Source organism: Cariama cristata, unplaced genomic scaffold, assembly GCF_000690535.1.
Source record: "Cariama cristata isolate BGI_N322 unplaced genomic scaffold, ASM69053v1 scaffold10679, whole genome shotgun sequence".
In the NCBI taxonomy this organism is placed as follows: Eukaryota; Metazoa; Chordata; class Aves; order Cariamiformes; family Cariamidae; genus Cariama; species Cariama cristata.
In genome coordinates, this window is record NW_009637404.1 from 414 (window position 1) to 24,637 (window position 24,224).

Genomic DNA, 24,224 nt, shown 5'->3' on the forward strand with positions numbered 1-24,224 from the left:
TCAAGAGGGAAGAACTAAATGACAACAAACTTTGTGGAACCACAAAGCTTTGGGGTTTAATATCAACCCAGACAGCACTGATCCAGCACTGCTTAGAGAGCTACTGCATTGTTGAAACATTATTGCTAATGCCAACAATGAGTGCTGTTTCATTTTTAAATTTACTTTCATCTGACTAACTGCTCTATTACTGTAGCAATATGAGTCCTTATTTATTTTGTCCCAAGTCATCTGGAAAGTACTTCAGTCTGATGTACTTCTCAAGTTAAAGATATATCCATTTTCTCTATATATTTTTCTATCATATTGAATTCTCTTGCATTGAAGCCAGTGAGGAACAGTTAGGAGTAGCAGTAATACCTATTACTTACCAAGAGCAATACACATTTGCTGTTTGAAGCTGATGAGTAAGGTACGTTGTACAAAGAATAAATGCAGTGTTTTCTTGTCCCTCAGATTCTAGATTACATATTATATCCAGTACTTCTTTGCAATCCACCTTTGCAATCTTAAAGAAAAAAAAGAAAATTAAAAGTAAATGCATTTTAGTCTCAGCTTGTTTAATGTATCAAAGGAAACGGTCTCAGATACACATGAACAAAACACTATGTCTCCTTTTAATATCCAGAGTTCATACCATAACTTTCAGCTACAGAATGGCATGAGAAGTTCACATGTGTTTGTTCTGATCCCTTCTCAGTATTAGTTTTCTTTGGGACCATCTTCCATTTTGCGTAGCTTAGCAAAATACTTACATACAGGCAACAGTCTATCTAAAACTTCCCATTCCTTCTTTGCACTTCCAGGCACCCCTGTTTTCCCTTTGAAGATTAAAACCCAGGTCCAAAGAGGTCAAGAGATGTGAAAAAGCCAGTCTCTTGTCCTCTTTGTCCATAAGGGCCGATTCTGAACAATCACACTCCAAAGCATGATGTTAAAAATAGAAGTATTTAGAGGATAGACAAATCCCACGGAAGTTATGGAAAAGCCTACTTAAAGGTAGGTATACCAAAATAGGGCATTAGCTTGGTTATAAGCCAGGTATTTTAGACTACAGAAAGCAATTATGAAGTACTTTTACTGTTAAGACAACACTATTTAATACATTTTTTCCACCAGATCTATTCTACTTCACAGAATAGGCTGTACTCAAGCAACACCTACTTTAATCAGCTATTGCTACTATAAGCAATTCAAACCTCTTGTTAATCATAAAAAATAATGATATAGAAAGAACAAAGGGAAGTTAAAACATACCAAACTAATTTTCACAGACATGTCATTCAGTAGGAAGAGCAGAAGCAGGTATGTTACCCCAGTTTTCCATACAGGCTTGACATGAGTTCATTGAGCAATGTCAATATTTTCTAGGGTCCACTGACTTTTGGTGTTCAACTTGAGATCCATGACTTATCTTTTGCAACAGACATTTTTAGAGCAATTCAAAAGCTGCAAGTGCTTGCAGATATGTCAGTTTGTATTTGAAAAAGAGTAAAATGTAGCAGATTATGTTGGGGGGGGGGTGTTTGTCTGGCAACAGCGAAACCTCAAGAACTGATTTAAGTGACAATGCTTTGCTAACTATGGGTACAGACATCATTGCTCCTTGCATGTCAGAGATAATAAGCACTTATTATATCTGCAAACCAACTGCTGCCTCCATCAGGTTGGGGAAGACGGAAAAGCAAGCCCATACCAATGGCCACATGAAAAAATTCTGAAGATGTTCAACACTGCACAGGTGAGAACAGGGCTGTTCCAGCTTACAGATTAAAAAAAAAAAAAACCACGAAAGATACTGCTGCATACCATTTCCCTCCAACATCCTTTGCCAGCAGTACCTTTCTTATGTTCCCATGTACCTTCGGTACTTTCAGGCTTTCAGCTTGTGTGGGCAGTCTAGTTGAATACATGTCCGATAGCTGGCCAACTCCAGTATTCTCACAGTATTCCACCACCCCTCTCTACTCAGTTATTCCTATTCTTTATAGATTATAATCTCCATCAGCACATTTTATAAAGCAAATTAGAAAAACAAAGCTAAGTGACCCAAATTTTTGTCTTTGATCATTTCCACAATTATACACTGCCATCTCAATACTGCAGCAAACATTCTAAAATAGTGTAAGAGGCTGCCGGTAGTGGTTTGATACAAGCCTGATCTTCCAGGTCTTGGTTTTTGGAAAACCAAAAACTGCCAGTGCATGTAAATATGGGGTATGTTTCCTCCACAAATCTGAAGACAATGGCTGTGAAGACATTCTGAAGACATATCTAAAGACAATATCTGTGATCTACTTGGCCAGGCATCACTTGACAGAGACCATGCGCAATTTCCCAGTTCCATTAAAGGAACAATCACTGAACAATGCTACCACTGTTCTAAAAACTACAAACTTAAAACCTACTTACTAGGGTTTCTTAGGCTAGAGGATGATAAACCCCACATTTTTAATAGCCATCAGTTACTCCTCACTCAGACTCACATTATAACAAGACCTGGAACTTCTGCTGTGCACTGGAACAGCAGGAACAGCACAAACATCAGCTCCAGCAAAAGGCATGTCTGTGGGGCTTGGAGCAGCCTATGGTCACACAGCACATTGGATTTACTCTCCTTCTCCCATATAAATTTGATTATTTTTTGCCAAACTCACTCATATTTAGGACATTAACTACTGAGTAAGCAACAAGGCAATTTGTTTTCAAGTCCTGTTTATTTCAGAGTTCGTCAATGATCCATCTAATTCAGACCTTGTTTGTTTTTTTAAAAATAATATTTAAGACAAAAAGTCCAAATGCACAGCTTGAAATCATCCAACAATATCCAGTCAGTCACTTAAGTGACAAACCAGACACTTACTAAATGAAAGTGTCTTTACTAAACCTGGAATACTGACCAGTGCTTCTGTTATTCTGTTAGAAACCCAAGACAATCAACAGCTGAACGAAAGTTCAGAGACTACAGAATGAACAGTACTAAGATATTTTAAATTAGAATTGTTGAAAAATGCTGTCACCCTCCCCCCATTCCATTAACAAGAAGGATGCCAGTTTACGCCTCAAAGTTATTCCACGGAACATACAACCATGTAAGATTTATCTTGTCTTCGTTTTCCATGTCATGTTAGTTTGAAGAAAAAATTTTAACATTACAAATATATTTCATTTCTTACGTCATCACAAAAATTTCCTATCATTAACCTAAGCCTTCTACCAATTTTTTCATAGGACATCATGTTAATACTCCTTAAAAAAGGGGCACTCAACCTGCTTATCTAGGGAGACTTGCCACCCTTTCAGGAGCTAGAGATATACCATGAACCACCTAAAAGTAATTTGATTTCAGCTCAGAGACTGTAGATTTCCCCTAGCTGAGTTGGGACAACATACTCTTGAGTCTGCAAATACAGGCTACTCTTTTGCAGCATATTACGTTATTTACATTAAATAATGCTGCTACAGTTGCAAGCATTTGGGAGCGGTGCTTCATAATTTAATAAAATAACATGTTTTACATCAAAAGTATTTCACTAAGCATACAGAGTTTGCAAGGCAAGGGAGACAGGTTAAGTTCTTATAATCTTCCAATCAAATTGGAAATTACAGAGGGAAGAGACTATTTCATTTAACTTGACAACGGAAACAAAACTTTAACTAAAAGTATTTTTGCAAGCAAAGTCGTGATAAGCAACTATCCTTCCTCAATGTTTTAACAAGCTTCATTGTCTTTCCCTCTTGCTCTTTTAAACATACAACCCAAAACCAATTCCTTATTCTATAGGCAGTGTCTGGAGAGGACATCCAAAAGATGACTGCTCCTAAGCTTTTAAATTGAATTTTTTATGAATGGGATAATGTGCATTTGCTTAAATTCAGACTTCCAGTGCTTTACTCTCAGATTTTTGAATGGTCTTTCCCAAAGAAAGTCCAAATAATAAAAAAAAAAAAACAACAAAAAAACCCAAAAAAAACCCCCAAAAAACCATCAACTTTGATGATAAAAATGGCTGTATGGAGCTCAAATACAACCTAGCAAATTACACTGACATTCTACAGAGATGAGAAGTTATGATGAAAACAACCAATTGGGCTTTCATTTTTACTGGTTGTTTCATTTGAAAATCCTGTTTTATTGCTACATGTGGCTGGCACTTGCTTTACAGAGAAAGCCATCTTAGATTACGGAAGATGTGGGGCTTCAGGCTTTTTGCAATATTAAAGTGTGTTACTAACTACTTGTTAACTACCATGTAGAACCTCTTTAATTAGCGTTTTTAACTGGTTCAATAAAATTGGCAAATTCAAGCCAAACATTGGAATCAGTAAGCCAGACAGCAGTTCTTAGTTCTGTTACTTTCTATGTTTCTCAGAGAGCAGCATGAGAGTCTTGTGAACAAATAATTACATAGTCATACTATTTGTTACATGTGTGCCTTAGGATCAATTCAAGGTACCAGAAGGTACCAGAAATGCAAGGGACAACTTTATATATAGCGTATATATACACACGAGTTATAACCACAGATACATACATATATATATGTGTACATGTGTATACATATATGCATGTACATATGTACACACATGCATATATGTATGTTATTGCCTATAGATAGTAGTAGTTCACCAGCCTTAACTTTTAGGACCTCAGCAATTTAAATTCCAAGCCTGACCTAGCCATTCTAATCACTTCCAGTTCCTGGAAAGGGATGACCATACAATATCTAATCTTCCAAAACAAATTATTTCTCTCCAATGCTCCTCAAGCTATCTTCACTCATATTCACCTTTTTTGTAACATTTGCTTTCTTAGCTAAGCCTTGTTCCTCCATCTACCCCATCCTATTCTGAATTTCAAATTTCATGTAACCCTCAATTCTTTTACTACAGTTAATTCCTGCCACTGGGTGTTCAGTCATTTCCACCTCTCATTCTCCAACAGCTGCTATTCTTTGAGCTCTTCATCTTTCATCTTTTTCCCATCTCTCTTCCCCACTTGTCACTAGACCTGATAACTGTCTACCTAAGAAGATGATAGGTAATACGCAGATGTAACACAATTCTCACCTTCTGAAAACAAAGGTGGAAATAAAAGCATTTCAGAAGTCTCAGATTTCAGCAAGTCTGTAAAGAGTACCAACTACACAATACCAGTGATCAAGCATGCAAAGAAACATTACATGCAAATCCTCATGTTGCCAATTATTTACCTCAACTTTCTGGCACTGTAACACCACTGACTTTACACTTTTCACAGTGTTGGCTACAGGTCCAGTTAAGTCAATATATGATACTGTTTTAAGATGATACTGCTTTGATGCTTAGTGGCCTCATTTTCCCATAAAAGGTTTAATTAAGTGATTACCATAATTTGATTCAATTCATCAAGCTGTGTTCTAGCTTTTATATTCGACAGGCAAGTAAAGACTTTTCTGAATATCTAGGTAAAACAGATACAGCTAGACTTCACAGCTCTTAAATTAAACTAAAAACTGAGCATAATTTAATGTGATTTCTCTGCCATCCATCATTAGTAGCCAATCCAATCAAAGAACGTGTTGCAAGTTAGCCATATATCCCCAACATCTCCAGTCCGCAGATCATGTCTGTGGTGTCCTGTTAAATGCATTCATTGCTCCTACAGTACAGCAAACCAAAGGGAATGTGGCTCAGAGTCTGTCTGAGGCTACATCTACAAGTATTTGTTTTTCATAAGAAGTATTTTTAAAGGAATGCTTTTAAAATACTTTACATGTATAACAAGAACAGTCCAAAGAAGTCTGCCACTCACTCAGGAAGTGCAGACATTGGAGCTGCATTTCTTTTTTCATATGTGAAGCTTCCTCCAGTTTCACAGAGGCTTACTCAAAATGTTCAAGTCATATTTAAAACTACACCAATCCCATGCAACTCTAACAAGGACACTGAGACTGATAAAGTAATAGACATGTGAGATCAAGAGGCAACAGAGGCAAGAGTTGCATGCTGTTTTGATTGCAATATGTTAACACAAATCATTGCTATGACTGTTACTGTAAGAGGAAGACTACTAAAAACAAGTTTAGAGCTCTGGAACAACTCCAAAGGGGTTTTTGTTTGTTTATTTTTTTTGTGTTTGTTTTTTTTTTTTTTTAAACTTTTCTTTCCTTGATCAGAACAATGAGAAGAGAAGTAACTGTTCTACTACTAGTATTCAAGTCAGAAAAGACAGCTTTCCAATTATATTCTGATTACAAGGGGAATTGAAGTCACAAGCTTTATTTTAAGCTTTCAAACACACCTATCCTCGAATGCAAGCATATAACACATACTTATCTACACCGGCAGATAACACAAATGTTCTTTACTGCTGCAGTCTGGAATGGATCATTCTCTTTTGGAACTCTGCTGCAACAGTTTCACTCTTCAGCTTCAGTTCTTAGTATTGCAGAAATAAATTCTAAAATACTTGATAAATATACATTAAAAAGGGACTATGGATTACTAACCTCCTTAATGGAGTCTTCATTAGGCAGCATAGAACACACACATGTGATGTAGGCTTGGCGAAAAGATGAAACATTTGCAATTTCTGGAGAATCTGCACACAATTTTGACAAGAAAGTAGCTTGTGGGATGCAGTTTGACTTCATCAAATGTTTTATTCGCATCTGCAGAAAGGAAGGCCCTTCTCGTGTAATCAATTTATTAGCTAGGAAAAGAAAAAAGCCTTTGAGAATACACCAATTTACAGCTGACACTTAACTGAAATTGTCTCAGTACGTTCACACTTTATTTTATTGCAAACTTGTGTAAGTATAGTCAGCTTTCTTAGGAACTCTAGGTGTGATAAAAAGTGACAGTAATAAGTGGAATATTTTCTCCCAAACAAATTCAGACCAGCTGTTTAAGGAGAAAATGCTGGGCTATAGAAAACTGACCCCGCCACCCTCCCCTAAAAGATAGCACAATAAGGAAATATGCCACAGGAGTGGCTAAAGAACACTGATCAGACAATACAGTATTTTGAACAAGATACCAGCAGTTTAGCTGAGATGCAAAATCTTCAACTTTTAATTGTAGCTTCATTTTCCGAAGAACCAAAAATATTTCAAACAAAGCATTATGTACTTTTCAACTGGAGATTTTTCCACCCAAGTTGTTAAAACCCCACATAATGCCAAAATATACAAAATTAAATTGAGGGTGAAAATGTTATCTTTGTGGTTAAGACATGCTAGGCTTGTGCTCTAGATCAACCAAATATAACTAATCATTATGAGACTTGATGAACTAATTCAATAGTAAAACATAACTTCAGATTATTTTTCTAAGTGGTTAGCAAAATTTATTTAATCTGATTAAAAACCTCATAGATTTAGATTCTCTTCCCAGGTACTCATCATAGAATCACAGAATATCTCAAGTTGCAAGGGATCCATAAGGATCATCAAATCCCACTCCCTGCTCCTCCCAGGACTACCTAAAACCAAACCATATAACTAAGAGACCTCCCTGGAGGTCTTTAAGAAAAGACTGGACATGGCACTTCATGCCATCATCTAGTTGACATAGTGGTGTTACGGCAAAGATTGGACTCGATGATCCCAAAGGTCTCTTCCAACCAAATCAATTCTGTGATTCTGTAAAAGCATTGTCTAGATGCTCCTGCAACTTCGACAGGCTTGGTGCCATGAGCTGGGGAGCCTGTTCCAGGGACCGATGATCCTCTCAGCAAAGAACCTTTTCCTAATGTCCAATTCTGAACCTCCCCTGATGCAGCTTCATTCCATGTCCTCGTGTCCTATTGCTGGTCACCAGAGAGAGGAGATCAGCACCTCCTCCTCTGCTGCCATCCTTGAGGAAGTTGTAGACTACGATGGGGTCACCTCTCTTCCCCAAGCTGAACAAACCAAGTTGCCACAGCTGCTCCTTGTAAGTCTTGCCCTCAAAGCCTTTCACTATCTCGGTCACCCTCCTCTAGACACACTCTAGTTTGATGTCCTTCTTATACTGAGGCACCGAAATGCACATAGGACTCGAGGTGAGGCCACACCACTGCGGTGTAGAGTGGGACAATCACCACCCCTCGACTGGTTGGCTATGCTGTGCTTGATGCACCCCAGGACATGGCTGGCCCTTTCAGCTGCCATGACATGGTGTTGACGCATGTTCAACTTGCCATCAACCCAACCCCCTAGATGTCTTTTAGCAGGGCTGCTCTCCAGCCTCTCATACTCCAATTTGTACATATAACCAGGATTACCCTGTTTCAGGTGGAGGATCTGGCATTTGCTCTTGTTAAATTTTACACGGCTGGTGATTGCCCAGCTCTCTAGTTTATCCAGATCTCTCTGTGAGGCCTCTTTACCGTCAAGGGAGTCCACAACTCCTCCTAATGTAGTATCATCAGCAAACTTACTTAATGTATATTTGATTCCTGCACACAGATCCTTTATAAAAACATTAAAGAGCACTGGCTCTAAAATTGAGCCCTGGGGAACCCCCTGATGACTGGCCACAGACCAATGTAACCTCATTTACTGTAACTCTTTGAGCCCAACCCATCAGCTAATTGCTCACCCAATGTATTATGGACTTGTCTAGCTGTATGCTGGACATTTTATCCAGAGGGATACTGTGAGAGACGGCATCAAAAGCTCTGCTAAAGTTCAGGTACTTTGCCTTAGCTGATGAAATAGTACGCCTCAAGACAGCTATGGTGCTATTTCCAGCTTAACATAAACATCTACAGGATACTAGTCTCCAGATCTGTACATATTTCAAATGACCACTGTGAATTAAGAAAGAGGAGTCAATACATTCTTATACTGCATGCAATAATACATATCAACAAAGGAACAAACTGGCTGATGATTTGTAGAAGAAATTATGGAAATGCCCAAGACATTCTGATAAAACACATATTAGAACCGGTGTTCTGCAGCAGCTGTAGTCAACCAGCTACCTGTAAAGCCTGCAAGAGACTCTGGATTAGCTAAAAAAGAAAGTTTGCTTTACAGTAGTAACTCAGTGGAAAAGCCATTGCATAAAAATATTTTCACTATGTTAGTACCTTATTATTACTGTGTGAGATGGGTACCTAAGAAACCAATAGTATATAAATTTCTGAAAGAAAGGATTGTACATAATACAAAACAAGAAAATTCCCATGCTTTCTGCACTTAAATTATTGTCTGAACAGAAAAAGAACATGTTTTAACAGACACTACACTAGTTGGCAGAAGGTTTACAACATGCACCTAAACAGAAAGCTCATTTCAGGGGCCAAGTACATACTACATGCTTGTAGTTAGTCTTACTAGTATTCTGCAGACAAGTGCTTACTCGCCCATTAGAGATCATTTTAAGATTCAAGTCTATGGCACTCGTTTCCATTTTCCAAAGAAAAAAACCTCTGAGCAGTAAAATCTTGACATAACTGTCACTGACACTTCACATTAAAGTAACTTCAACACAGAAGTTAAAAAAAGCTGGCTGACCAGGAGACAGTCTGCAGTAAAATCTCCAGTTGCTAGGAAACAAGCCTCCTCTCTTTCTTAAAAATTACATCTGTATATGACACTGTGCTTGAAAATTTATCGAGGAAAACAACAGTGCTTCAATATCCATCCTATTTAATGTAACAGACTGCTACCACAAGATGGCCAAGAGATCACTGTTAAGGAAGAACTCTATGAAAGGCTTGCTTACTCAACATCAGAACAAAGTCATCTATCCAGGTGAAGCACAGTATTCATGGGCATGTCAGTAATGGTTTTTAGTGCTCTCAAGCATTCAAAGCAGTCCTGTAGTCCTTGCTTCTACAGCTCTGGGCTCACAGAATAATTAAAAACTTTTTCCAAGTCCATGAGAAGAATAAAAGAACTACTAGGAAAAAATAAGATAGCCTATTTACTTGCTCTAAGAATGATTTAGATTCCTCTTGTTTTCTTACTACATAGCTAGACATGCACTTAGCAATCACTCAAATGAAGTTTTTACTTACATGTCAGAGCCAGCTAGTCAAGACATGGGAAATGTTTTAAGCTCATCTGCAGTCAGCCAGACAAACGCAATGTTTTCATGTTAACAGTCACACTATCTTTAAGCACAAATGAGAGAAACTTGCTCATGAACTACAGGAGGCGGACTCACTGCTGGTGTGGACAAGAGGGTCTCAACTTGTTGCAGTCTTTGGGAGAGGCCAGTAAGCATGTGCGCCCTTTTCTCCCCCAAAGGTGCAAGGTCTGTGCCCCTGGCCCCTGGGCCTAAGCAAGTGTGTATTGAACTCTGTAAAGGAGGCAAATGACAAACTGAGCTCCTTTGTCATGCAGACGTAACTGATGAAGGTAGAAGAAAAAGTCAGTAATAAATCACTAGTCAGCTATCTATCTTAGCACTTAGTTTTCCTCCGAAGCATCTATTCTTTTCCAACAGCCTGGCTGCAACAACCTCCCTTTCCCTGAAAAGGGAACAAAACCTCATTTTGCTGCCTATTCCTCAGAACCAGTAGCTTTCCCTGTCCTGGTTTTGGCTGGGCTACAGTTAATTTTCTTCCTAATAGCAGGTACAGTGCTGTGTTTTGGATTTAGTATGAGAATAATGTTGATAACACCCTGATGTTTTAGTTGTTGCTAAGTAGTGCTTACTCTAAGTCAAGGACTTTTCAGTTTCCCATGCTCTGCCAGGAGGAGGTACACAAGAAGCTGGGAGGGAGCACAGCCAGCACAGCTGACCCAAACTAGCCAAAAGGATATCCCATACCGTAAAACATGATGCCCAGTACATAAACTGGGGGAAGTTGGTGAGAGGCGCCGATCACTGCTCGGGGATAGGCTGGGCATCAGTCAGCAGGTGGTGGGCAATTGTATTGTGCATCACTTGTCTTTCTTGGGTTTTATCCCTCTCTCTGTGTTATCTTCCTTTTCATTATTATGACTATAATATTTAATTTCACTTATTAAACTGTTCTTATCTCAGCCCATGGGTTTTACCTTTTTCCAATTCTCCCCATCCCACCATAGGGAGGAGTGAGTGAGTGGCTGTGTGGTACTCAGTTGCCAGCTGGGGTTAAACCAGGACATCCACTCAGAGAACCTAATTCTGTACTCAATCCTAAATCTGTTACGTTTTCAAACATGTCTATGAACAGATTTTCTTGTTCCTTCTCTTCCTAGACCTCCTGCTGTTGCCTGTTCTGTCCCAGTGTTCTACCAAGCACCTCAGGACTAAAACAGCTTGCTATAAAAATCAATGCAATGACACCTCGCAACCCTTCCCTCTTCCAAACCCTTTAGAGTAGTAAAGCGTCAGTGCAGTTTCAAACTCTACACATACCTAAAGGGCTCTCTTATCCCAGGACCAAAAAGTAAGGATAAGAGATTCCCCCCTCACCCAAAACACCTGCAGTGTACGATGAATTTAAAGTTATACCACAATATTGTGAATACAGTCTTTATAAAGCATGGATGGCACTAAGGCATGAAAACTCTGTAGTTACTATGAGAAATGTTCAAGAGAAACAGCATCTTGGGCAAGTATTTCCAGTGAAAGTACCTCTGCAACAAGAAAACAATATGCTGAAGTGCAGTGAAGTATGTTAAGTACACTTGAACAACACTGAGGTCTGTGTATTTTACAATAGCAGCGTGGTGGAGAGCTCTCCCAGCTTTCCTACAAATCAACTCATGTCAACAGACATACCAAGATGTTGGTATTTATCTGCTGCACACAGCAACAGGCTCACCCTAACCTCTTTGTTCTTCCTGAATGATACTATTTGCTAAGCCAAAAAAAAAATAAATATCTTCAAATAAGAGTATTAATGCTAGCTTCATTAGGCATAGAAGAATGCCACAGGTCAAGACTGCTGAACAGCATCTATTATGTTCACTTTGGGATGCTCGTATCACTTTGTCATCTAAAAGGCATAAGCAGCAATGATTTTTTTGCAGCCGTTTCCTCAAACAAATATTCATGCCTGAAACAACTACCTTGAGCAAGCTGACAGTATAAAACAGGAACAACTACCCTAGACTCACAGCAGTTTAATTTATTAACAGTCATAGAAACAGCAGACAGAACATAAGCTGCTATGAAACTTTTGATGCAATAAATTTGGTAAGTCATATTTACAGTTGACATCAGCTCCTTTTCAGGGCCAGTGCATTAATAAAAAGTTAAGAGACAAGAACATGTCACATTTTCAGAATCTTCTAATCAAGTAAGCATCTGGTGATCATTAACACAAACTACCAGTTCACAAAAAGCTCCAGCTGGACACACTGAGTTACTCTCACATCTGGCTTACCGGTGGCCCACAACAGGAAAGACTAGGAATACTTTTCAGACACGCACCATAAAAAGCCAAAAAGCACAAAATACAACCTGTTCAAAGAAACTAAGTTTCAGATGACTGAAATAGCATCCATTTCCAACGAACAGTTCACAAGATACTCTGTGAAACTGTTGTTGTACTGAAGGATAAAATGGCAGTTTGACTAAAACAACTGAAAAGCCTGTGCTAGAGCATTTTCTGCAGCCCTTACTCAACATGCCTAACAGCAGAACTGTCAGCCCTGCTGTGACTTCTAGAAAGCACATTTTAATTCCTGCTATTTCTATCAAATGGACCAAGAACAAACCCAAACGAATAAAAACCCCTCCATCCTCTGTAATGTAAGGGCACTGAATTATTTAACTACTGAAGCATTACTTTATAGTATTTGTAGCTATTAAATAACCCCATTACCTCTCTCGCTATTTTCCCATTTCCATTACTAATAATGCTACTACTTTGATCTACCACTTTCACAGTATCTGCCGCTAACCAGAAGAACGGGAACAGGAGAGCACTCTCATGTAGTGCTCTCGCTGTCTTTCTACATGTCAACGGATACCACATGAGCTCTACTACTACTTACTGTTCCCTGAACTATCAGTTGAAAGCACTCAACCAGTATCTAAAACACCTTGCTTGGGTGCTAAGATGACACATTCAGCTAGCTTGGAAAGCTTGTAGAAAGATCTTTTAGATATGTCTAAGCAGCTATGTTGTATACGGTCAAAAGGCCACAAGGATGACACTTCTCTCAGTTTATCTGCTCTTTGATATCCTGAAAGCAAGCAAAAAACCAAAGCAAACCAAGGTTTTCAACACTGCCACAAAAGCAAGACACTCTGTAAGAAGTGATATTTTAAGGCAGATATTCAGCTTCTTAGAACTGCCCTTTATTTAAAATGTTTAACTCTTTACTTTATGATTTAATTGAGAAACCTGCCTTTGACAGACTGGTCTAACAAGGGACTCCGAAGTCACATTCAGACTGTTTAGGCATATCTGTGGAATAGTCCAGAATATATGAGAATGCACTTGTGCAGTTACAGAATTTCCAGGAGAGCTCCAACGAATGCCCTGTTGCCTCTGCTTGCATCACATGAAAGAAACACCAGTGAGGACAACTCTTCTGAGCATGTATTCAGATTTAGCTAAACAGACAAATATGTACTAAATAAAGAACACCAAGAAATCCATAGTTTCAAGGTGGGCAACTGACCTCAGAAGTGGGAACCTACACTCAGCCCAATTCAACATAGTCAGAGATGTGTCAGTCAGTTTGTCAGTAGAAATTTCAATCGAAATTACAAGCCAAAGGAACAAACTAGTTCTATCCAATTACTGCTGAAGTCAAGAGGTAGTCTGATCCACGTCAAGGTCCACTCACACAGGGATGAAGAAATGTAGCAGCATTTAGTAACACAGCCATTGATAAAACCAGTAATGCAAGAAGTAAATTAATCTATAATGGAGTCCACACAGACACATATGAGGAAATCGTTCCTACTGGAATTCACACCAGTCCTCCAGAACAGCTCTTGGCTTGCCACAGGTAAAGGGAATTTGCAAAGCTAGGTAACCATTAGATAACTGGTATACCACTCTCCCAAGTAAGGGATTCTTCAATAGCTCAAGGTTTTCAGTAATATGGACCAATTTTGAAATGCAAGAGATTTTGAGTAGAAACACACTAAGAGCAGCAACTGTGCAACTGGATGGACTAACAATACTATAAATGAAAAACTCCAAGATAGGACTTCAGTATGGAATGCAATTTCAAGACATGTTGGAGATGGGATTAAATGCTGTTTGGAGTTCAAATGTTTCTGCCATACTACTGAATACCTGAAGTGAAGGCTAACAAAAACTGCAGTCCACCCTTGGCTGCTTCTTTTTTAATGCTTTCTAGCACAGGGAAGCAACATATCCTCTTAAGAACCTTAATGGGTTTCTCATTTATTTATTAAAAAGTACTAACTTAACACAACTCAAAGAGAGGCTACCCAAAGCCAGAAAGGAAGATTCTGCTATGGAAGAAAGCTTGACTTAAAATCCCTGTTTGTGCTCCTTTAATTTTTAAGAAAACATTTTAAGCTCTTCTTCCCCTCTATATTATTTTTAACTTTAGATTATCACTGATGTAAACCACAGTCTCATGTACTGTTATGGAACAGTCAAAAGAAATACCTGTAAGTACTTAATGGTACCACTAATAGATACGAAATAATTTCAGTGAGTACAAGAAGAGTTTAAGAGATGATATTCAAAAATTATATAAAGTGACGTTAAAAACTCCTTTTCCTCATCCATAGTCTAAACACAATGGGCTTCCCAGTCCAGAGTTTAATAAAAGGAAACCTCCACGTTCATGTCGCCGCTCCACATGAATCTTTTATGCCTCTGAAAGGCGTGGACATACACAATTCCTCCCTGTGAAGCATTCAGGAAAAAATACACAGAGGTATGAAGAACAAGCCATCGCAGGGAGCAAAACTTCTACATTTTTATGATGAAAAAATAAATAATTCTTTTTAAAGATGGAGTTTCAAAATATTCAAACCAATTGATAGTATAACCCAAGCAGAGATGCATTAGCAAGGACACATTATTGAGAGTGCCAGTGAGACAGTTTCATCATAAATATTGTTCAGCAACATACAAATACTATCACCCAATGCAATTTAAGACACAACTCTCTTCTATCTTCCAATCACTGATTCCCTACCAAAACTGCACCAAGTAATTCCTTAATAACCACATATCATCTCTAAAACAACATTCTTACCTTCCTCAGTTTCTACTGGTTGCTGGGATAGAATTTTAAGAAGAACTGGATTTTTCCATACTCCTTCTCTTGTGATATCCACCAATATTTGGAGGTTGTTGTTCCCAAATTCCAGTAAAGCATCATGTGAATCCTATGAAAAGTAAAACATACAATTAGAAAGTCATTAAAAGTCTTTGCTAAGAATTAAACCAATGTAATTTTACATTATCTGTCCTAATGTTTGGCTATATGCTAATAGTTTCACACGACTCTTCTAAGTCTTACTGTTTTGACATGTTTGCATTGGGATTTTAACAGTACAACATCCTTTCACTTCTCTAATCCTACAGCAAAACTTCTCAGTTTCAAAGTACTGAAAGTTAACTGAAATGGCTTAACTCAAAAACCCTATTCTGCAGTTGTAACTCTTCTGCAATTTTTATGTTTGTCCATATACACGTGCGTATAAATAAGATTTCACAAATTATTGTATAAAAGACAAAGGATGATTTTGTATCAAAGCATTTAATGCTATTTGAGAAACTGGAGTGAAGACTAAATAGTTTTCAAAATTAGTAAGAAAAAGTCCAAGAGTGTAAAATTTTACATTTAGTGTTAACACTAGTGAGATGAGCAAGTCTAGTAATTGTCAGAGAAGTGAATTAAGTCGCCACTCACTAGTCTGAGGAAAGTGGGGGTGGCAGGGAAACATCCTTAAGCTACATAAGGAGCAGTGCAACAGGAGAGGCTCAGAAAGGACTCTCATCCACCAAAAGGGTGAGGCTGGGGTCATATGAATATGCAGGTTTCCTGGCAGTTAGAGATGTAAGAAGTTTCAAGGAACTTAAGAAGGAGGAAGCAGAGCACAATATACACAGCAGAGACTGTTGTACAACACTCACAATCTAGATCAAACTGGATCGTTAATAATTTCCTTTATGAAGATGAAAATATCATTCTACTGGATACAGATACACCATTTCCTTAGAAACTAATCCATGTCCAGCGCATTTACTCTAAGATCCAGGTATTTCTGATCCTGACAGTTTTGATGCTGTGAAGGCTCACCCAGAGACCCTCCGCACTGAACAGGTCTCCAGCTGAAGTTCATCCACTAAACCTGTATACATAGCACAACAGTCAGAGTAAAAGGGCCTTTTTATTCTTTTAACTGTGGGAATCTGAGTGAAGGAGGGAAGAGGAAAAAAAAAAAAAAAGATGTTACACATGGAAAGAAGTCTAGAGTCTAATGCAGAAAAAAAAGCAACTGGAAACAGAATTCAGATTTCAATGTCCCCAGCAGGAAAACTGATCTAGGGTGATTTGCACTAAAAAAAAAAAAAAAAAAAAAAAAAAATCAAAATATCACCACACAGAATTTCCTAAAGCTGACAAATTGAAGCCAACTAACTGTAGCCAATTTTTGGTTACATATTCAGTAAAAATGCTTCTCACATCAATCACAACACATCTTAAGCTCAAGAATTAGTTTGATACGTGACAATGTCCCCTAGTTCTAATGAGCTGTGTTTTAAGTTGGCAGCACTTTTAACATTATTATTAACCTCAGGTTTGCTTTCAATAGCCTCTATTGTATTCTCTATATATACTGGAATCAATTCCATGTTCTGAATTACCAGAATTAAATGGGGCTAATGCTATGACCGCGGGGAATACCAGAGTAGCCAAAGAGCCTTGTATCACAGGCTGTCAAAAGACAGCAATAAACTGCACTCCACATTGCAACACACAAGACATGTTTTTCAAGTTCCTGAGTTATGTTCTATAACCAAGTAAAACTGCTATGAAAATACCCAAGACTTTCCCACTAATAATTCACAGTAAAAGGCATCTTTCCATTAATGAGTAGATAGCCTTTAATAAATTAGATTTTGATGTTCAATATCAGATGCTAATTTCAGACCAACTTTGATGTTTTGATATAACTATTTCCTTTCTAATACTGTAGCAAACCGCACTCCATAAATCTCTGCACAGGAGAACTTGGATTTAACTCCTGGGTGAAGCATCTACACACTAAGGAGTGAAGCTTTATTTCCAGCAAAAGATTCACGAGGGGAAAATTACATTCTTGCAGTGAAAGTTTCATTTACATTGATCCATAGCTGTCATAAGCAGTAGTCTCAGAAGTCTCTTAAAGGACTCCTCAAGTAACTATGAAACCATACTATCAGACATGCTACTTTGTCAATCCCAAATTAAAGTGAAGTATAGCTAACACAAGGTTCTTCCCTCTTCACTCCCCAATTACGTGCATCCGCTGCAAGTATACCACAGCATACTTGTGTACTACATAAAATAAACTTGAGAATTACTTCACCACTGAAGCCTGTGTCCAGTGACAAGCTCATACAGATCCACTCATCCCCTGGATAGTCTGTCAGTCTATAGAATATGAAACTAAGTGTATGGGGCTCTTCAAGGAGTCTGCATTTTGATGACTTTGGGGCATTCTTTCACTAAACTGAGAACACGGGCAAGTTTAGAAGAAAATCATCCCCAGCAAGTACCAAGTGAAGATTCCAACAACCAAAAGGGGACCACAGAAACATGCACATACTCCTGCAGAGCTCACTACAGCAACCACCCTCCTGCTTGCTCATCTAGCACACAATGAATTGTGAAATTTTAGAGGATAAGCAAGAACTCTGGGTGGTGTTCTGCAACACAGGTGTTAAGTACCTGTAGGAGATCTTGTTATCATAAGAAGCATAGGGAACTCAAGGAAAAGTAAAGCCTATTTTGTGATTCCGTGTAAGCTGACAAGATCACACAAAATGTATTCCTGATTCCAGAAACTGGTATTACTGTACTCCATAGCTAGGCTAATCTCCTTCCTACACTAGTGATGACATTGAAGTAACATGATGTCCCGACTAACCTTTCAATAAACAGGATTTCCAGCTATAACTAATCTTTAATGTAACAGGCAAGATGGGAAAGGAGGAAGGAAACAAAGCAAGTTATCACTTGTCATTGTTAAAATCCTATCTAAGCATTTGCCACCTTCAGCTGCTAATCAGACTTCATGTCTCACAAGGTTTAGTGCTTGACAGGGACTTGGATCCCGGATATTGCAGAGGAGCTGCCAAGGCTTGCCCTCAGACTATCACCACTTGCTGCTCACACACGGACACCAATCACACTCCACATTCAGAGTAAATAAAAGGCTCTGGGAGCCAACCTGAAGGACACGAACATCCATCTGGTTTTCTTCACCTTGCTGAGGAAAATATAAGACTGAAAGCAAAGGGAAGACCAAGGAAAGTTTGAGAACAGCTCAACAGGACAGGGCATCAAGTAACAGACGACACTGAAGAGGCCAGAGTACTCAGTAACTTTGGCTCAAGTTTTAGTGTTAAAGTCTGCACTCTGGCCTTCCTGGTCCCTATGACTAGTGGCAGAGTCAGGGACAGGGAAGGGGCATGAAGCAACACAACAGATGAGATGTTAAGACAATCATGTTAGCATCCATGGTACCAAACAGAAGCCAAGGGTGTCAATGGAGACCATGGATGTTACCGCAAGACCTATACTAAGCCTGAAAGGTCACAGCCTCTGGAGAAAGGTTCCTGGTGACTGGAAGAAACCACCATGCTCATTTTCAAAACCAAGAGGAGGAGATCCTGAGGAACTAGAGGCCAGTCAACATAACCTGTTCCCAGAAAGACTATGGGACAAGTTCTCCTGGAAACCATATCCAGTCACCTGAAAAACAAAAAAGTGACTGGGAACAGCCAGGACTTGCCAAGTACAAGTCACATTTTATCAACCTGACTACCTTCAGTGATGAGATAACAGACTACAGATGACATTAGAATAGTCAGACTTAGCAAGGTTTCTGACAGTCTCCCACAGTATCTTTAAAACCAAATTGTTAAAATATGGAAAAGTGGACAATAATGCAGCTGGGAAAAAAAAAAAATCAGCTCAACTGCCACGCTCAGGCGGCTTGTGACCAATTAGCAAAAACCAACTGGCAGCTGTCTCCTAGTAGCACTTCTGAGGGGTCAACACTGAGCTGATATTTTCAGCATCTTTATGAATTGTCTGAATAATGGGACAAACGCATATTCTCTGCCAGTCCACAGCTCATACAAAATCTGGAGAGCAGCTGACACTGGAGGGTAGGGCTGTCATTCAGAAAGACATCCAACAGGCCTCAGAACATCGCTGACAGGGACTGAAGTTCAACCCAGGCAAATGCAAAGTGCTGCACCTGGCATGACCCCAAGTTATCAGCAGAGGCTGGTGACCAGTTTGCTAGGTTCCAGTTTGGCACAACAGGTCTCTAGGGTCTGTAATTTAAGCATAGGTCAGCAGTGAGCCCTTATTGCAATCAAGGCAAACTACACTGAACAGTTTCAAACAGAGCATAACCAGGAGTTTGGTGAAGTGTTTATTCCCCTCTGGTACTTTTGAGATTCCACTGGAGTACAACACTTAGTTTGTGGCTGTCCTGTATAACTCATTTGCCATAGGGGAGCAAGTCCAGCAAAGGGCACCAGAGGGTCCGTACAATCTTAGGAAGAGAAGGTAAGAGGGAAATTTTAGAGCTGTCTTTACCTTTGCTGTACTCCCCAGCAGGCAGTTGGAGTTGGACTCTTCTTTCTGTCTAGTCAGTGAGTCAACAGACAAGTGACATAAAGGGAAGTTCTGTAAAGTGTATCAATCTTTAAATACCCTCACTTTGAAAGAACTACCCAAAGTTTGCCCAATCTCCATCCTAAGAGACACTTAAAACTTGGTGGGGCAGGATCCAAAGCAACCTGATTCAAGACAGCCCTTACTCTTAGTGAAGAGGTCAATCAGGTAACTTGAGCTACCTTCCAGCTGCAGCTATCTCATGACTCTTCCACAACAGACACCTTCAGAGGGCTGCACAGTCAATGCATTTACTAGACATACTGAAAGCACACTTAGTGGGAATCAGTGTTCCGCCCTACACTAGTCCTTCTCCAACTGCAACAACAAAACCAAACATCACAAGTGAGTGAAAAAGCACATATTGGGAGTTCTTTCCAAACGCAGAACTATAATGTTGACTTCCACCTTCTAAGGAGCACCAAGTTAATAGCCTCATAGCTGAATGCAACAATCGAGCAGTTTTGATAACTTTAACCATCTCATCTTCCTTAGCAGTACCCTAGATTTTCTGTAATTATTGCCCCGACGTTGATTCTATTTTTACATAACTGCTGTAACTGTTCTTAGCTCCTAGCATACTTGCTAACTAAAAGCAATTATTAAAGACTAAGCTACTTCTAAAAATGATTGTAAACAAAGTAAAACTAGCAAGCGAGCTATCGGTGAGACCACCTCAAAATCAGTTGTTGATATCAGTAGAAGAGTTGGTGCTAATTTGCAGATGCAAAGATAGCCAAGTATGATGCTTACAATGATTGATTTCTGGCCTTCAGACTGAAATGTTACTCACAAGGTCAAAGGAAAAAAAATTTTGGAGTGTCACAGCTGCACCCTGAAGATACAAGTGACTTCACGTGTTCTTAAACAGAGTTCAAACTGCTCTTAACTAACAGCATCAAGACACTAATACATGAGCTACAACACACAGAGGTTTCAGGCTGTATTTAAGCATTTCAAAACATCACTTAAGCAATCCTTATGCTCAGGCAGCTGTTCCTCCTCTCAAGTCTTTCCTTCCTGTGCAAGCTGGATCAGGAAACCACGTTCAGCAGAAAGCCTCAGGGGAGGAGTGGGGTTTTTTTGTTTTGTTTTTAAAAATTAAAGCATGATCAATTCCCCACTTTATACACAGCTAAATGGCATGCCAGTAGAATAACGTAGGTGAGTGACAGACTTAATGCTTAAGTCATTGCTGCTGCCAAAAGATGCTCAAGTTATAGCCTCAGGATAGCTTTAAAAGTGCCAGTGAAAAACAACAAACTGATCTAAATTTGTACCTATGAAGTATGCAACCACAGTCCAGAGTTTCCCTAAGTGGCAGTTACAATCATACAGGAAGTCTATGTGTATCATTTTATCCTCACGCTTTGGTGATTAAGAAAACAATTACAGGTGTGCATGTAGAAGGGCTACTGTATCTTACCCACAAATAAATACAAGCCCATTTTGACAATCTCTACTTTTGACCTTTCTCAACTGTACAGGACCATGCATTAAGTCTTTTCAACACAACAGGTTGCCAGAGCGCCCACTGTGGATTCCCCTCCCATATACTAACATTACAGCTTTAACCTGTATCAGCCTCAAGTGTAGATCAGGTCAAAGACTAAGACCATAAAACCATCAGCATTTAACAGCCTATGATTTCGAATTTCACCTGGAAGATTGAACTCAATGAGCTTTACTGAGCTACAGTGCTCTGCAAAGGCATTCAGCACATGTGTTATGCCTTGGAAAGACGTAAAACTGACCAGCAAAGCCCTTCTGATCAGTTTGTATCAAATAAAGGCAGGAAGTACCAGGTTCCTCACAGTTATGACTTGTAAGAGGAGAAAGGACACCACATCTTTTAAATAGCGTGTTTGCTTGAAGAAAAACAACAGGAAAATCAGAAGAGCTCTCATTACCAGGCGGCCTTTCATCAGCCTACATTTCCTTTGAGGCTATCATTCATACATTCAGATTCTTCACGAAGAGCTTCGACAAAGCATTAATCATCAATAAAAAATTAACAATTTTACTGCAAGTCTTAAGAATTTATGATATTTCCTGGCATCATTTGAATAAAAGCACATAATGCAGACATTCCCAGCTCTTACTGTTGAGAAACAGTTTAACAAACATGAGAAAGAACCACCTCTTAAGTTACCAGTGTTTACTGTACTTAAATGTACTGCAGTACTGCAAGAGACATAGCTTTAGGAAGCCATGGAGAGCTCTCAGCACATATTACATGTAGTGGTGACACCCAAATATCTGTTCTGCCAGCTCCAAGATATTTATCAGTGAGAAGACTGAATGACAAATGGAATTTTCAGCTCTGTACAGTTCTGAAAGGCAAACAAAGGGAAACACCAACTCCTGGTTGTATCAACTCACCCTCTCTATTGACAGGACAGGGTTACAGCCATCATGGCCCCAGCAAACACTCGCCAACCAAGAAGAGTGAAAAACCATACAGGCAGATTTTGTCATGGCACATTACACCAGCTGAGGTTTGTTGCCTCTTAGTGATACTTATCTCAAGTTCCTCTGCTACCAAGTTGCATGTTCTGAGAAGCTAGAAGCCACTGCATCACAGAAAGACAGATTAGACCGCTTATCTGCTGCTGCCACTGGAACAATGTAGCTGACAAAAAACCATAATCATAGAACTTGGAAAAGGGTGAGGTACTACTACTGAAGAGAGTGCTGTCTCTCAGATTCTGCGATCCAGACATCCAAAGTAAATGTTTTCCCAACAGTAACTCTTCCCTAATCCCAGGGCTTCAGGACACAGTACAGAGCTAGCAGAGCCCAGTTCAGTTATGAGGATCATTCACGTTTCAGCACCTTTGTACTAAGGGCTGAAAGAACCTTAAAAGGTGAGAAAGAAGGGGTATATTACACAAGTCAACTGATTTGCTGAGTCAGCAGTGTGTTTGAGATTCAGGGTCTTAATACTGAAATACCAAATACGAAATTCACCAATGTATGTAGCATAAGTAACTAACTACTGGCAATACACTCCTATTCTAGATGCTCAGCTAAACCTTCACTTACTGGTCCTACTGAAGAAGACAAGGCTAATATTAATGGAAATATTTATAAAAATCTACTACAAATACTTCAAAAGGCTTTGAAGAAGACTAATGCAAAATTTAATTATATAGATCTCATTAAGTTAGGACAACACCATAAACAGGGTCCTGAAGTGAGGGACACAAAGCCTTTCATTCTAGATGAAGTCAGGAAAGGATAATACAGCAAAAGTCTATGGGCAAAACTAAAGAGAAAATACAATCCTTGGAGCAGTTCACTGAAGATACCAGGATTTTTCAGCCTTGGCAATTTAAAGCAACCAGCAACTACTGCAGTGTCACAAAAGTTTTCTTCTTATGCTTACTGTCAATACACAACTTTTCTAAAGAAATCATTGATGCCCTTTGTAAGGCTTGAAGGGAGCCCTGTTTGACAATCAATATTCAATTCCATTGACAATACACCTCTACTTCCACTAAAGCACTGCTTGAATACACTGTTTCATCTTTCTCAACTGGCCAGATTACATCCATCCACATAGTACCTCTTCATTGAGTTCCTCCCCCAGATTAAGGGAGTTTACCTGTACCGAGGGCCCTGTTGAAATTCTGCACCAATCCTTTCGCTTGCATTTTACAGCATTTCCCCACCTGTATCCCCATTCTTTTGCTTGCTGTCACTGTATAAAATCTGTGCTAAGACTCCTGCCATACAACCTCACATCTTACTTTCATTTTGCACAGGCTGCCTCTGGTCCTGCTAGAGATAAGGAAAACTACACTCACGGGGGTCTGCAGGGCACAACTACTGTTATGTACAATGAAAGAACAAATGGGTTCAGACACCAAATAAAGCTTTTGATAGAATTTTGTATACAAGCTGGACATGAGTGACACTCCATTTTCAGCTTTAGAACAGTCCCTACACCTTGCTTCTTTGAAATGCAAGCCCATACCTTTTTCACTCCTGGATTATGAAGTACAGGAACAAGCTGCCCAGGGAAGTGGTCGAGTCACCATCCCTGGAGGCATTTAAAATGCACGTAGATGTGGTGCTTAGGGACATGGTTTAGTGGTGGATTTGGCAGTGCTAGATTAACCATTGGACCTGATGATCTTAAAGGTCTTTTCCAACTCAAACGATTCTATGGGATGAAAGTTTATTTGAAGTTCCACTGACTCTCACTACCTGACCTGGGCAGATTGTTACAGAGCAGCAATTACTGCAGGCAGATCTGAAAGAAATACCTCTGTCCGACATTGTAGCTCCAAACGTAACTGGTGGTTGCAGCCATTCCTCATCAGCCACACTCGCTCCTTTTGTTAGGAAAGGAATAAGCACATTCACATCTGTCAATCTGAGACATGTGCCAATATATAATTTTGTGGTGCTTTGCTACCAGATTTGCCTAGAGATTCATACATTAATATGGTCACAAGCTTTAAA

At 39.3% G+C, this 24,224-nt stretch overlaps 1 protein-coding gene across 1 annotated transcript in view; it reads right to left on the reverse strand.

Annotated features, from left to right (window-relative positions):
• Positions 1-371: 371 nt before the first annotated feature.
• Positions 372-24,224, reverse strand: part of LOC104167918 (zinc finger protein Rlf-like) — a gene marked incomplete at both ends in the record, with an annotated part of 33,151 nt that continues 9,298 nt past the window's right edge. The window contains 3 exons of the mRNA XM_009708316.1: positions 372-508; positions 6,492-6,694; positions 15,108-15,240. Coding sequence (XP_009706618.1) covers positions 372-508; positions 6,492-6,694; positions 15,108-15,240 — 473 coding nt within the window. The remainder of the gene's footprint in view (positions 509-6,491; positions 6,695-15,107; positions 15,241-24,224) is intronic.